The 15,240-nt window shown below is 37.1% G+C and overlaps 2 protein-coding genes across 2 annotated transcripts in view; one reads left to right on the plus strand and one right to left on the minus strand.

Annotated features, from left to right (window-relative positions):
• Positions 1-218: 218 nt before the first annotated feature.
• Positions 219-7,734, minus strand: dazl (deleted in azoospermia-like). The gene is made up of 8 exons (XM_084738496.1): positions 7,607-7,734; positions 6,364-6,455; positions 5,845-5,896; positions 5,686-5,752; positions 5,453-5,592; positions 4,419-4,499; positions 2,758-2,828; positions 219-1,610 (listed from the first exon to the last, which is right to left on the minus strand). The coding sequence occupies exons 1-7, from the start codon at positions 7,610-7,612 to the stop codon at positions 2,784-2,786; spliced, it is 483 nt and encodes a 160-aa protein (XP_084594622.1). The 5' UTR covers positions 7,613-7,734; the 3' UTR covers positions 219-1,610; positions 2,758-2,783.
• Positions 7,735-11,171: 3,437 nt separating this feature from the next.
• Positions 11,172-15,240, plus strand: part of dnah3 (dynein axonemal heavy chain 3) — a 36,595-nt gene continuing 32,526 nt past the window's right edge. Inside the window, exons 1-8 of the mRNA XM_084738494.1 lie at positions 11,172-11,189; positions 12,643-12,744; positions 12,879-13,086; positions 13,201-13,246; positions 13,350-13,509; positions 13,604-13,796; positions 14,128-14,323; positions 14,961-15,086. Of these exons, the coding sequence (XP_084594620.1) occupies positions 11,172-11,189; positions 12,643-12,744; positions 12,879-13,086; positions 13,201-13,246; positions 13,350-13,509; positions 13,604-13,796; positions 14,128-14,323; positions 14,961-15,086 (1,049 nt within the window). The remainder of the gene's footprint in view (positions 11,190-12,642; positions 12,745-12,878; positions 13,087-13,200; positions 13,247-13,349; positions 13,510-13,603; positions 13,797-14,127; positions 14,324-14,960; positions 15,087-15,240) is intronic.

The raw sequence follows: 15,240 nt of genomic DNA on the forward strand, positions 1-15,240 counted from the left end.
TGTGACCAAGAGATGATGGGCTTGTTGCCAGGGAAGACCGGGAATCCAACCCTGACTGAAAAGCTGCATCCATTGACAGGCTTTTATGGAGGCTGAGAGCGGTGGGCACAGAAGGCTCCAACACCAACACCTGAAGTGTGAAATAAACAGCAAATTTTCAAAAAAAAAATATACAAGTGTTCAAAATGATGCAAAGAAAACTCCAGACCCTTACAAGCTTAAATGATAACATACTTCAACTTTTATTTATTAAACAAAAACACTGAAACCTTGAAAAACACTTAACAAACTGAACAGTGCAGTGCCCAGGCTCTCTGACAAACACAATTCTATCAATACGATTAGATGTCTGCACACAGGAGACGCTGAGGTCAAAGTCCAAACAAAACTACACACAACTGGGTCAAGAAAAAAAAAAAAATCTGTGAGGTACACCAAATACCAAATGTGCATCTGCAAACACACAAAGCTGCTCTTAAAGTGTGTAAAGCTAATGGAAAAAATCAAGTGCACTTAATTTAGAATATACATAAAAAGAATAATCGCTCACTCATTCAATGTCAGTAAAATGCTCCGTGCAAGATCACCTGCGATTATATTAAAACCCAAACTGCTGAGAGGAACAACCAGTATAAAGTGAACCATTTACAGTGAATGTAAAAGAAACAACAGAGCACCTAAGTTTAAATCATGTCCTTCATTTCAAAGTGGGTTAAAACTGCTTTCCACATTTTTTTTCTCCTAAACATGAAGTTGATTGATGAGTAATGAAAAAAAAATGAATACAGTGATTGTCCTTGAGTGTGGACTCCACCAGTCAAAGGATGGGCCACAACATGCTCAAAAAAGTCTGGCGTTTGACCGAGACGAGAAAACAGTGATACTGATGAGGCCCTGTAATGCGACAAAATTGCCTTTCACTTACTGCCTCAATCGACACCCAATTAAATAGAAGACCACAAAATAAATGCGAGTGCTTGAAATGAATGGAATGACCAAGTGCCCTTATGCTGTAGTAGACAAGTTAATGAAATTTCTTAATCAGAGGAGCATTAGACCTGAAGTGGAGTTAAAGAAGCTCCAATGCTGACACAACCAGATTGGAAAGACATTGTTGCAGAATATACAAAATGTACCTTTTATGTACTGAAAACCCGTGCAGAGGCTGGAAAAGCCCCCCCAAAAAACAAACATTTAAAATAATTCAAAAATAAATAATAAAACAGAAAATATAAATAGGCACAAAAGGTGAGCTTAAAAGTCTTTTTTAACAAAGGAAAGCAAAATAAAGTGTGAGCCCATATATCAGCTGGTATGGTGAAGGTGCTCTGCTCTTCCTTTGTGACTGTTACTGTGATCCATGTGTCTTAAAAGCGGTTTGACCGCACGACAGACGTGGTCAAAGTGACTGTGATCAAACTGGTACAGTTAAAGTGGAGAGCTTCTGCTTCTTTCTGGTGTTAAAATGGGTCTCAAAAGTTGAAGGAAGTAAGGGAGGAAGACAAAAGGAGGAGGGCTTTCTGAGGAGTTGAGGTTGCTTCCAGCCATCCGTAACATCAAGATGTCATCCTATCTGCACTTCAACACGCTGTAGCCACTGTAGCCTGTGTCTAAAAGAGCAGAAGACAGAAAATAACATAAGCAATCAAATAAACACCCACTCAGGATGGATAAGCCATTTTAAAAGCTGTCAGATATCAAGCAAATTCCTGAGGTTTAACTGTGTGTTTGTGTAACTGTGGTAAAGAATGTGAAGGACACTGAGGACAGAAAATTAATGGACTAATGCTGGGCATGACTGCAGAACATCATAGCTGAAGGAGGGGCAAAGTGATTGTGAAACAGCGAAATGGGCATACACAATCATGTACAGGGCATGGCCAACACAGTATCTAGGTCTTTAACTGAAACCAACACCACCATAACTACTTTGCACTGGTTACCAGGACTGATTGGATTATTCAACATGGGGTTTATTAGGTACATATTGATTATCAGTGTATTAGCTACAGTAGATGGCAGTCACCATGCCCCCAGTTTGGAAAAACAGAGCAGTCCTAGCACTTCAAAAAGGCAGTAAAACAGTCTTTTCTAAAGGTAAACCACATTAAGCAAAGTACCACTCTCTCAAATCATCCAAACTCCATGCGAAAAATCAGTAATTTTACCTCTCAGAACAGAGGAGTTAATCTTGATCTCTTAGTCTGTGTTATTGTGAGACTTCCGTGCATCCGAAATATCCTTTTGAAAACTAAGTCACACAATACTTTTTTTTTTTTTGTAATTCAAGGCACCAGTAGACCAGCAACTCATGTGTTCTGTGAGATATGGAGTTAACAGCGGTTTCCTGTTAGAAGAGGCTGTCTGACAACAAGGTAAAGCATTGAAAATATTCCAAAAAAAGTGATAAAGTGTACACTTAAAGTGACATTGATTTTCTTTTAGGTGGACATTTTTTAAGTGGCTAAAAACCTTTTCTTGCTGGCCCTGTCCACAGCAGTTCATTGCGTAGCTTCTGTGCTGGTACTCTTCTCTCCTTCTAACTGTGATTGTGCCAAATGCCATCTACTGTAGCTAATACACTGACTATGGATAAATACCTCATTCAGCCCCACATCAAATAATTTGAACTGTCCCTTTAATCGTCTCTTCCTTGACAAAAGGTGTGCAAGTCTGCAGACTTGTGGCCCTCCACAGCACACTGTTACCTACTGTATCCATGATATGACAACTCTTTGTTTGGAGTAGTGTTTTTACCTGGCAGGCGGCTCTTTAACTGTGGCCTACAGCACAGTCAGCATAGTCTGGACTCCACAGTCCACAAAGTTCTGGAAATGAAGTGGAAGATTATTAAAAACATTTTGAGAACAATCTCATAGAGATGCTTCAAAGACATAAACAACTGGTATAAAAACAGGCTCCCAAAAAAATTGCAAGGGCCACAAATCGCCATGTACACAAAGTCAAAATCATATGATTGTTTATAAGAATTAATTGTTGATATACAGTCTGTTCTTCAATATGTCAACACTGGCCAGACAACACCATCTAGTGGTCTGCAGGAACATTGCAGGTTGTAAATTGCACATGTAGGGCTGAGCGATTCTGAGAAAATTAAGAATGCACAACATGTTTTTCCTTCTGCCAATACAAATGATTACCTGCATCTCATGGCCAATACCAATACGTTAACCAATAACTTCAAATAATTGTATTTTTAAAAAGTTATAATCATCTGTAGTTCATGTACACTTGAGTGTAAGAAAGGCTAAGATGTAGCGCGCAAAGATGGATGATTTAATATTTCATAGCTCCAACCAAACCACTTCTAATTGACATCACTATTACAATAAAAACAGCACTGGTTCTTCAAATGTTTATTTGTTCAAATAAAAATAAATAAATTGTCCAAAAAAAAAAAAAATTACCATAGAATTCAAATTAAATGCTTTGACGTGATCAAATTAGATATTATTATAATAGATATTTTTTCTAGGGGTGCATGATGAACATGAGAAATTTATACCATTTAGTATTCTGATAATTAAATTATAGGTGATAACTATCAAATTGTGAATATTTTGACTGATGCTGCAATTGCAATATTATTTGAATTGCAGAATTAGAGGGAATGGTTATTTTTACATTATTATTGTCATTTTAAAACATTCAAATAATCATGGTTTGACTTTTATGGGTATCAGTGCCAAACATTTTCTTAAGCCTGTAGAATATTGTGTGCAAGCCAGGAAATCTGTGCAAGACAACAATACTTAATTTAAAATAGTAAAACAAGACATTTTGCCTTTTACTAATATTCCGCTTCCTGCAATCTGAAAGAAGCTGTAGGCCATTTTGTGATTTAAAATAAATTTCAGTTCATCAAAAATTTGTTGAGCTCTCATCACATGTACACAATGCCTCTCTAAAATATCAACAGAAACACAAAAATAAAGAAAGAAATAAAACATTCAACATAATCTAGTGGATTTCGAAAGTCTCCATCATCCATCAAGTTTTCATCCCACTAGCCCTTTGAGGTTCTCAAAGGAGAAATGATTTGCATCGTTTTGAAACTTAATTAAACTGACATCAACTCCTATTCCCACTAAATGCAGAGTCACCTGATTGACAGGTCGTGTCCTCTGGTCCGGTGTCCAGTGAGGTGGAGTGTACTGCGTGTGGGGGCAGAGGGGTCAGCAGTCAAACAGAGGGCAACAGACAATCCCAGAATTGCCTCTACAGGAGACTGGGTGTGAGTGTGTGGAGTGTCGGGTAGGCAGGGACAGGTGGATCCAAGCCAGGCTGAAACCTTCATCTCATATGCAGGAGCATATGTGCAGCGCCTCGGAGACCCTGCATGGGATGCTGTTGACTAATTGGTGTGCGTGTGTGTGTGCGTGTGTGTGCGCATGTACCTGGTAGGCATAGGCGTTCTGCGCGTAGTTCATTGGCATCTGTGGGATCATGACCCCTCCTAAGTTGGAGTAGGAGTATGGCTGCAAAAAGAGCCAGAAGGAACACTTTAAACCACAGCTCAGAGAGCAAATAGCACCCAGCAGATGTTATTATGAAAAAGACTGAAAGACTAAAGAAATATGTAATTCTGTTTCTCATGTTTGTGTGCTTGCAACAAATTCACCATTAGTGAGGGCTGCAAAAAATCTTGTCTTAGATTTTGGATATCTTATATCAGATATGGCGTAAGTGTTGCCTTTTCCCAGTTTTAAAGGCTGCATTTTTTCTGAACTGATCAGACTTCTATTGTTTGCTTTTACCCACTTAATCTTTATATCCACATTACTGATGATTATTTCACAAAAATCACATCACGTTAATATTTTGTCAAAGCACCAACAGTTAATACGATATAGTCACAATATCAAATACCAAGGCATTTTGTCAAAAATACTAATTCCTGACTGATTTGTATGACAGTTTCAAATTTAAGTTGATAAATGTGACAACTGTTTGATTACTGCACTTTGAAAAACTTATGTGTATATTGAGGTATAGCTCATATAGAGGTATGGCCTAATTATATTGAGATGATATTTATAAGTCATATCGCCCAACCCTACTAAATTTGCCAGTGTTTTTGACAGTTGGTATTGTCTGAATAATTCACCAACTTGGATATTATTAGTAACGTCATTAATCATGCCATAGCCAACTTTATTTTTTTTTAATTTTCTGGTAAATTGAAAAGTAAATTGATAGATTGTTCTCCTCCTTGCGCCTCTATTCTTGGCTGTGATAATGAGCAAACTTCCCCTCAGAGGAAATAAGGTTCATTTTCTTTACAGAGTGTAATAGAGAGAATAGAAATGCATGTGTGACAGCATTACCAATGCCACACACAGCGTGTTTACTCAGCTTGACAGCTATGACTCAATCTGCCTGTCGACTGAGATGAGATTCCTGATAGCTTGTTTATGTGCGGGTATGTTACCTGATTGTAGGGGCTGCCTCCGCTCAGGAAGGGTGAAGGTTGTGCCATGCCCCCTCCCATGGGTGAGCAGCAAGTGCAGTAGAAGTACTGAGTGGGGCTCATCCAAGGAGCTGGGCCAACAAGACCGGATGGCATGGACCCTAGATGACACAGCCGTATAAAACATATGTTTGGAGGCAAGATCATGTATTTGTAGCAGACCAAACATTCAATGAAGATTATAATATACATACGAGAGCTCCTTTCTTTCATGATGGCAGGGCCCAGCTTGAGTTTCCGCCCCTTAAAACTGATCTGTTGCTATGGAAAAAGACATTAACACAGGAAATATTTCTCTCAGTTGGTGATGAAAATAAGACAACAGCCCAGTTCACAGACAGACATCCACTCACCTCAATGATCGACTGAATGTTGACATCTTCATTGAAGTACACAAACCCATACCTATGAACACACAAAACAACTCGGAATGCAAAACAACACCGACTAAATACCAACATTCAATGCAAAACATGGAAAAGGAGTTCACATCTAGTTATGAAAGCTAATGAATATTCATAGAGACTGATTTGCAATTTAGTCCCCCAGTTTACACCCACACACTTTTACACGAGTTAACTGACAAATACAGAAAACATACTCTTATAGGAGAAAAATTTAAGACTCAAAACTCTTAATAAATCCATGCTTCATGAATGCCTCACTACAACAACACCCAAATGCATAGTTGTTCATTTAAATAATCTTTTTAAATTCTGTAATTGAAAAATAACTGATCATAACCACACATCGAGAATTTACTATTCTGTGAGAAGATTTGTTTTTAACACAGTAGCAAAAACAGACAACTCAACTATAATTATTACTTAAAGTACTATAAATTTAGAGTGTCTCAAAACAGCAAAACTCACCCTTTGCAGATCCCTCCACGGTACGTGATAATTTTGACTTCCTTGACAGCACCATATCTGGTGAAGAAGTCCCGCATTTCATTTTCATCCACCTGAAAGTTGAAATTAACTTCAAGTGAAAAACTGGATTTTAGCTGCGATACTTCAACATCTTCACTCCATTATGTACTGTAAATGAAAAGCAAAGCTGTGCGACTTGTGCACAATGTGCAGTTCAAATGCACTAAAACTGTTGTTTTCAAGCCCTCTCATCCATTAGACCTAATGTATGTATATTAATCTAATCTGCTGGATGTAAGAAAAGAATTATTAAAGAGCAGATATATTTTTATTGCCAGGGATTCCCTCTCAATAAATTAATGTATATATAAAATTAAACTAAAAGCATCAATATTCCGGGGTTAAGTGGTTACAAATTCAAAGGTGCTATTGCATTGAAAATTTAATTTACAATAGAATCAAACTTTCAGATGAATACCTTTTTATTATTATAACTGTATGGGAAGCAAGCAGGTATGAAAGCTACTGTATTTAGGCCTGGGCAATAAAAGTATGAAAACTGTGATATGTATTGTAAGTATATAGTTTATCAATAGCAATAAGAAAACTGCTGAGTAAAATGTTAAGTAGTTTCACTTAAATGCATTTAATGCAAATTGCCATGAAAGCACATGACAAATACACCCTAGTAAGGAATTGGTTAATAAAAAAGGACAGGTCAGCCTGCCAGCATGGCAGTCATCTGTTGTTTTCTATTGTTTTCTAAGTCTATTAAATCTATTACCCATGTGTCCTAATAAAGTAGTTCAAAAATAAAGAGGTTAAATTCAACCTTTTTTCTCCTGTCTTTATTAAGAATATTTCGTTAGAAATTCTCAATAACTAGACCAAAATGAAACATTTTATCATGATACATTTTTCCAGCCGAGCCCTACCTGACAGCAGTCCTTTTCACACTCAAAATAGTGAATGAATATCTAAAACAGATGTTCAACCTCTAAATCATTAACACATTTGCAAGTTTTCACACACATTTCTCAGCCATAGCATGTTGAGTACATTTAGATGAAGATCCAATTCTGATTCCTCGCTTATTTTCACAGATGAACTGCTTTGCCGGATTTGTCATCGTCTCTTTTTATTTTTTTAACATAACCTGTGTCATATGTGGGCAACCATTAAAATAATAATAATACACTAATACCGGGTCGTGTGAATGTGATTCAAATCCACCTGATTTTACCTTCATGTCAATCCCTCCAACAAAGAGGGCGTTGGGAGTCAGCTTGCCCTCAGGCAGAACGTAGCCATTTGACAACTTCAGGGAAGGTGAAATCTGGCTGTTGCTCCTGGGCTTGTGAATATCCTTACAAAAAAAGTGTGTGAATTATTGAGTTGCATGACAGGAAAATTCAGCCAGAACATGCATCAGCCAGAAGTGTCAAATTCATGTAATAATTAAGTTAACAGCAACGGTGGAAAAAGTATTCCGATCCTTTATTTCAGTAAAAGTATGGGTGCCACACTGTTAATATTGTCAAAGCATGTATTATCTGCAAAATTTACTTTTAAGTATAAAAAGTAAAAGTGGTCATTGTGGAGTGAAATGGTCACTGTCAGAGTTTTATTATTATATATGGCTTTTGTGGATTAATATAAATGCTGCTTTAATGTGTATGTTGCATTTTACCGCTGTAGATGTTTAAAGTTAGGCTAATGGTAACTACTTTATATAGACAACTTTTAATTTAATCTACAGCAATTCATCATATTCTAAAATCATATTATGTCTTTATAGGCCTACTGCATTTAACTTGGAAATACATTTTCCAGTTTATCCAAGAGGCTTTAAATAATCTATTTATCTTAAGAAGTAGGAAAATTTTCTCAATCCTTCAAGTTTATCATTTTTGCATCACAATTTTCATGTTCACCAAACAAGATTTGTAAACTAGCACATCTCTGCAGTACTACAGTATTTCATTATAATGCTGTTTTGTCACACACTTTTCCTTAATCAAAAAATGGCAGCTTTTGCGACTATTTCAATAATATTGCAATTAATTGGCCAGCCATCCAAAGAAGAAGGTGAATTTTGTCAACCCATAAAGGCATGCTTAATCCTTCAGTTTATCAGAGAAATTCCAATTTTAAGAAAGTAACAAATTTAGTGATAGATGGCTTTCATGGGGCAGGGTGGGTTGGAGAAAATGTAATCTGAAAAGTATCAAGTAAATAAAGTTTTCACACAAATTAAAGAATTCAGTATTTATTTCTGAGACATACTGGAGTTAAAAATGTAATATTTCACATAACGGAAACATTCAATTGAAAGTATCTCGTGTTAGTACTTAAATGCATTATTTAAGCAAATGTATTTAGTTCCATTTAACCATTTGTTATCACTGTTATTTGGCTGCAGATTTGTCAAAACCTGAAAACATTAAAGTTTAACTTTTCTGTAGTTGGTCTTGTCGCTAAAGTTCACCTGAGGACACGCAACATTCCCGGAAGAATTGTCATCAACACGTTGGTGGTAGTTTTGCTTTGTTAAATGTTAATTCGGTCTAACTTAAATTTACTTAACAATCAAACTTTGATCCGTCCATCAATGAAGCAGCCAAATTACAGAAGTAAGACAATAGCACCGACACAATAAGTTATCGACAGGCTTGTATCGTAAATATGTAGCGTGTTAGCAGCTCCTGTTAGCTACCTGCCGCTAGTGCGCCTTTTTCAGAGCCAAAGCTGCTAATTATCAAGTTAGCGAACAGTTAGCTAAGTTAGCACAGTAATTAGCTAACCTAGCATAATGCTTAGTAAAAGTAAGCATTGGTTTTAATTACACAAGGCGGTTGTATGGTTAGAATCGTTAGACTAAATTGATGTGCACAAAAATTAGTAACCGAAACTTACCATAGCTAAAATAATTAAAACTAATAAATTAGTCAGTCACTCAAACGTCAGCCACACTTCTTCTGCCCAACAACAGCCACCTCACGTCAGCCTAAACCACGCCCACAATCACATGACTAATCTAACATCCTATCAAATGTTGTATGGAAGTTTAATAAAGTTCAATTTTATCTATATTAACTTTTACTTTATTATCTTTATTGAATTACGAAACTGATCACAGAAGCTGTAAAAAGTTGTGCAAGATCATTAATTGTCCTGGAGAAAATGTCATCACTGCTACAGGACTCCTTCACAACTGAATTAAATATTTAAGAGGAACTTTTTAATCAGACCACAGTCCTGCTGTTTGTATTGATACTTTTGATAAATCATTTAACATTTAAGGAACTAATGACATTAGAACAACATTTCACTCTTCCTGGTCTTTTTACACATGCTTCGCTCTCTCATGCACTACATGCACTCAAAATAATTATTTTAATTAAATTGCATGTAAAATAAAACTCATGCCAACTTTTTCATATAAAAATTATAGCATTAATTCAGAAAAACTGAGCATGCACTAAGCTTCTGTATTTAAATGCATGTGAAATTACACAACTTTTAAAAAACTATTTCTTTGTTACTTTTAGGGTTAGGTTAAGGTCTGAGCTTGGTCAGTCAAATTTATTTATATTCAAAACACCATAGTTTCAGAATTTCACCAAGAAGAAGAAGCAGTGAGTCAATCCATTTTAATGTTTATTTTATTTTAGTCACTTAAGATCCATTCATTAAACTAAATGGAGTGGGTTGTACATTACAGAATTACTTTAATTTGTGCTTAAAATAAAACCAAGGGAACCAACAGGGACATTTATTGTTTACTAACCAAGTTTAATTTTACATGTAGTTTAATTAAATAATTGTTTTGCATCCAGGCGCTGCATAAAAGAAGGAAGCAGGTGCAAACGGAACAAGAAGAGTTATTCTGAGTGGTTCTGTCATTAGATCCTCATATGTCAAATGATTTATCAATGCCAGTATATTACAAATAAAAGGACCCAGACATGGATCTGTAAGACAGGATTTATTAATTATTATTGATTTATTTTGAGTTAAACGACAGTCATAACGCAGTGGTGCTTTTTTTCCTCCATGAAAATGTACTGCATATTCTGGGCTAGATGATCTGGGACACTCATACAGCCCACTGTGGAGGCACTTTCAGAAGGAGGGGCAGAGTGGCTTCCAGCAGAGGGCAGAATGCAGCTGCTGGGCGGTGATACTTCCAGGTAAACTATTCGGACATCCCACTAACCCAACCCAGACCCTTGTCCTCTTTTAATGGATGTATCGCAGCACTCTAGGTTGTGACCATATTACACACGGAAACAAACAAACGGTTCGACTTGTATCAGGAAACAAGCGCACAGGGCACCGCCCACCACATAGTTCAGCTTTTCTTAACAAGGTGGTTGGTGTTGCCATGGAGACGATCCGGGATGAGATCAACAGTGTTTCAGTTTACAGCAAAGTGATGGCTCTTCCTCAGTCAAAGCACTGACAGGGCAACACTAAACTCTCAGTAGAGTTAAATAGTCACGTAATTTGTATAACAGAAAATACTTCTTCTAATTCATAATCTGCAGCCAACTTCTACTGCTGACGGGCACTTTTACGTGAAACATTTATGCTAACGCGACGCAGCAATGAATGAAATCCTGCCGGCGTAACGTTACAGACTGACCGATAGAAGGTAACTGATATTAACTGACGTTTTTCGGTGTTTGTTTACTCGTTAGTTGATAGGTTATTCTCATAAAAATGGAAATGTCTGCCCTTTTTCATTCATACTTTGAAGTCATTTGCACTGTTTGTTGCTTTCACCAGCAGAAAAGGTGAACAAGATGGATCGGTTGAAGCAGGTAACGTTAACGTTAGCTAGCTTTCGTACATGGTCTGATTCTAAAATGCACAATACTGTTTAGTATTTTGCATGCAAATGGTCAATGTTGAGGTGCAGTTAGCTAGTTAGTTAGCTACAATTTGCAGTAGTTGGGTGGTAGTTTAGTCAACTACATTAAAATCTCTCTATATATATATATATATATATATATATATATATATATATATATATATATAATTATTATAACTAACTCTACATAGAAGTCACAAATAGAGCAAAACATATTTATACAAACCTGAATTTAAAAAAAGATACACACGGTGCTGTCTGTAAAGTTCACAGATTAAAGCAGTTTATATTGTATTATGTTAAAAAAAAAAGAAGATTTTCATGTAGGTCCATATCAGACAACGTATATGCTAATACTGATATGGGCCAGTATAGCTGTGATAGGCCAATATTTGCTGATGGTATTGGTCGACCTCTATATAAGTTTGACTTTAATTTTCATGGCATTCTTTGCTATAGAGTGTCACAGTATAGTATGCTATAATATAGCAAAGTGCCACAGCTCTGTTGGTCATGGTTGTCATTTAATGACAGTCACCTTCTAAATGATTAAAATCATCTTTTAACCAGGATGTCTGCAAATGGATATTATGAATTTCCCTAGGCATTTAGCATTTTTCTGATTCCCCTTCAACAATTGCTCTATCCTCTCTTTAAACACACAACATCACTCCTCAGGCTGCCAAAGTGAGGACTGGCCTGCCCTAGTCCCTAAATCAAACACACATACACTTCACACAGTGTCAGCCCTGTTGTATCTCTGTGTATCAATATGAAATTCCAGACTCAGAATGTGATCATTTCCCATGACATAGTTTGGATATAGTTTTGACAACCAAAGTTGTTTTTTGACAGTAGTTAAGATGTAGTTTAACTAGCCTTCATTGTGAAGTAGCTAGCAGTTTGGTTAACCACAGTTTTAATGTAGTTTCCCCAACACTGTAAATGGTATGCATTTATAACATCTTTAACAAGGTCTTTGTTACTGACTGGGGGTGGTGTTGCTGGGTGTGGGTGGGTTGATTTTTTTTCTCTTCTGCATTATTTTCTATAAGTCTTAAAAGAGAATGATGACTCTATTAGGGTTGCATATTTTCCTTTACCAATTATCTTTATATTTATGCATATACACACCAGTAATTCGTATATTTGTGTATCTATTCATGATTTCTGCATACTGCACTCCACTCTCAAAAAATGTTTGAAATAGCAACTCTCAACTCTGTAATATAAAATAAACTATTTGTCTTAATAGGACATATAACTGCATGTTGTGCAGCTTTTGTATTTAAAAAAGTAAGAGATCAAATGGGGTATTTAATGTAATATGCAAGTCAAAGTCTAAATGAAAGTGTCAGCAGTCCTTTGTGTTACAGCCCTCACTGTATTTGTCTGACCTACAGATGGAGGATGACTCTATCTACAACATGAGTCAGAGGAGAGAATATTCTGTTCCCCCACCTTTGCCTGTGTCTTGTAATGCAGAACCTTCAGAACTGTATCAAGTAAGAATATCAATCACTGTATCATATAAACTAGTACTTTGGAGAAGCTGGTTTTGGTCAGATATTAAGTTAAACACACAAATCTCTGTGCTACCATACACAATCTTAACATTCAAGCTGTTACTTTATCTTAGATAGTCTTGAGGCACAGCCATTACCCACCCATCCTCCAGACCAGTTCTTGGACCCTAGCTGTTCCCTTTAAAGAGCAACATCTTCACCGTACTCCCAGTGAGTCTATTGGAAACAACTATAGTCCCCAGGCCCAGGACCTTAAAATGACTAAATTCCAACACGGACAACATCCTCTACGCCAAGCCTTGGCAAAAACAACAGGGTCTTGTATCCTTTCAAGTTTCTTTCATATCAAACCCTTGCACTGTTCTTTACTTTGTGAACACTTCAGACTGCTCTTGAAACCTCTCAGAATGTTTTTTAACTAAACAAGTCTTTTAGCATCTACTTCACCTGGAAAGAAACAAGCAATTTCACCAAGGAGAAGGTAATTATGCTGTTAAAGCGACACATTTCAGCAACAGCATATCTTTTATGATGTTTTTTTTTTCTCTTGAAGCACTTGGTATGATTTGTTCATGCTTTCACAGGGATAGATCTTCACCCTCACCTCAGCCAAAGCCAAAAGGGAGAAACTTTCACACTCCTAACAGCCGGCCTATGAGTCCCGAAGAGCAGCTGGACATCATGTACAGCCAAGAGGAGAAGATGAGGGCCATGGAGAGAGAACCTAATGAGAGAGACCTGGAAGCAAGTATCAGTGAATTCAGTGATGAACATGTCAGTCGCTGATTAGAAGTCTCCTTTTTCTGACACGCTCTCAATCTCAATTTTGCTCACACAGCGGTATAAATACTACATCACCACGGGCGTCCCCAACTCTGTGCTGGCCCCACAGCCTTGCCAGCAGATGATGAACATCATGGGCCTGCTGCCTCCTGACACTAAGCATAATAGTAAACACCTCCAGATTCTGAGGGCAAACCTAGAAGAGGAGGTCAAAAGAGATTATTACTCCAGCCTGAAGAAGAGCATAGGTATGAAACATTAATGTGTCAGTGATTCTTTAGTAGCAATTTGGCTTTATTTAGGCGGGGTTTGCACCAACAAGGATTCATTTTGAAACTAAAGTAGACAGGAAAGGGAGGTAGAGAGAGGGGATGACATGCTGCAAAGGGCCAGCTGGCAGCCACTGATAGCCTCAGAATGTGTGGCGCACACTCCAGTGTTTTCATTTGGCATAATTAAACACAAAGAAATTTGATTTAACAACTATTTTCCTCTGTGATGTAATTCCTCTCTCGCCTTGAAAATGTCATTCTGTCAATCTGTTCGGCCTATTTTGCCTTCCATGTTGTTCCTTGACAGTGGACTACATTCTGATGGATCCGTCTGAGCGCCAGCGACTGTCCATATCCAGCATCCCCAAGCCCTTTCCCAGGAGGGTGATCCGTGCGCCAGTGCCGTGGGCAGCTAGTTACAAGGAGGCCCACATGTGGCAAAGCCAACATCTGTTTTCAGTCAGTAACATTATGGTCCTACTGCAGGATGTCTGGCTACACAGGTAATACAGAAGTCTACTGTACTGTGCTTTCAGTAAGGGGTATATTATATTTATTTATAAAACATTTTTCAGGACTCTACCTGTATCCTCTGCTACCTACGACTTTTCATTTTTTATTCTGTCAAAACTAATTCAGTAATTAATTCACATCCTACTAGACAATTTGGACATCTTACAGAATGTTACTGTAGTATGTGTTCATGTCCATCTAAATTTTCATTTAGATGGACATGTTTGTGTAATTCGAATTCGACTCACAATAACTTTGCATCTACAGTATTGACTGTTTGACATTTGGAATGAGAAATAATTGTAATATGTATATATTTTAAATGTATGTTTCTCCTTTATTCTTTCTTTCTTTGCTTCCTTCTTTGTTGTATTCTTTCTATCCCTTATTATTTTCTTTCAGTATTATTCTGATTGCCTTGCCTTGAGGTTTTTGGAAGGCTCTTTGTATAAACTTCTAGCTTTATATAAACTTCTAGCCTCCTACCTCTCCTGCTTTTCTTTAAACTTTGGATTCACGGTTATCTGAATTTATGTAGGTAGAAGTGTGTTTTAATATTTTTTTGTGTGCAAACAAATAAAATGAATAAAAGAGTAAAATAAATAAAATAAAAAAATATTGTTGCAGCTTCTCATCCTTGAGATTTGTTCAGTTGGAGGACCTTTTCTCCACCAGCCTCCCCCTCCTTCCATCTGAATTTGAAGAGTTTGTTCAGAGACAGTGCCAAGCCACAAGAGATGAACTGCTCCAAAAGTGAGTATCGCCAATGTTCCACTTTATCTCAAAACAGCCAGTCTGCCAGCGGGAACATAGGGTGATGTTCAGACTTAATCATTGGCTTCTATAGTGTGTACACAACCAACAGAGCTAATCCTGTTGTAGGTGCAGTCTCATGTTTCCACCTTGT

This window comes from Lutjanus erythropterus, chromosome 16 (assembly GCF_056507025.1).
Source record: "Lutjanus erythropterus isolate fLutEry1 chromosome 16, fLutEry1.hap2, whole genome shotgun sequence".
Lineage (NCBI taxonomy): Eukaryota > Metazoa > Chordata > Actinopteri > Lutjaniformes > Lutjanidae > Lutjanus > Lutjanus erythropterus.

What these genes read in the sequence shown, in the direction of transcription:
- dazl (XM_084738496.1), bottom strand. An exon ending in CGTGGAGGGATCTGCAAAGG is followed by an intron (nt 5,897 to 6,363) that starts GTGAGTTTTGCT and finishes GTGTGTTCATAG; the next exon opens with GTATGGGTTTGTGTACTTCA. An exon ending in CATGAAAGAAAGGAGCTCTC is followed by an intron (nt 5,593 to 5,685) that starts GTATGTATATTA and finishes TGTGTCATCTAG; the next exon opens with GGTCCATGCCATCCGGTCTT.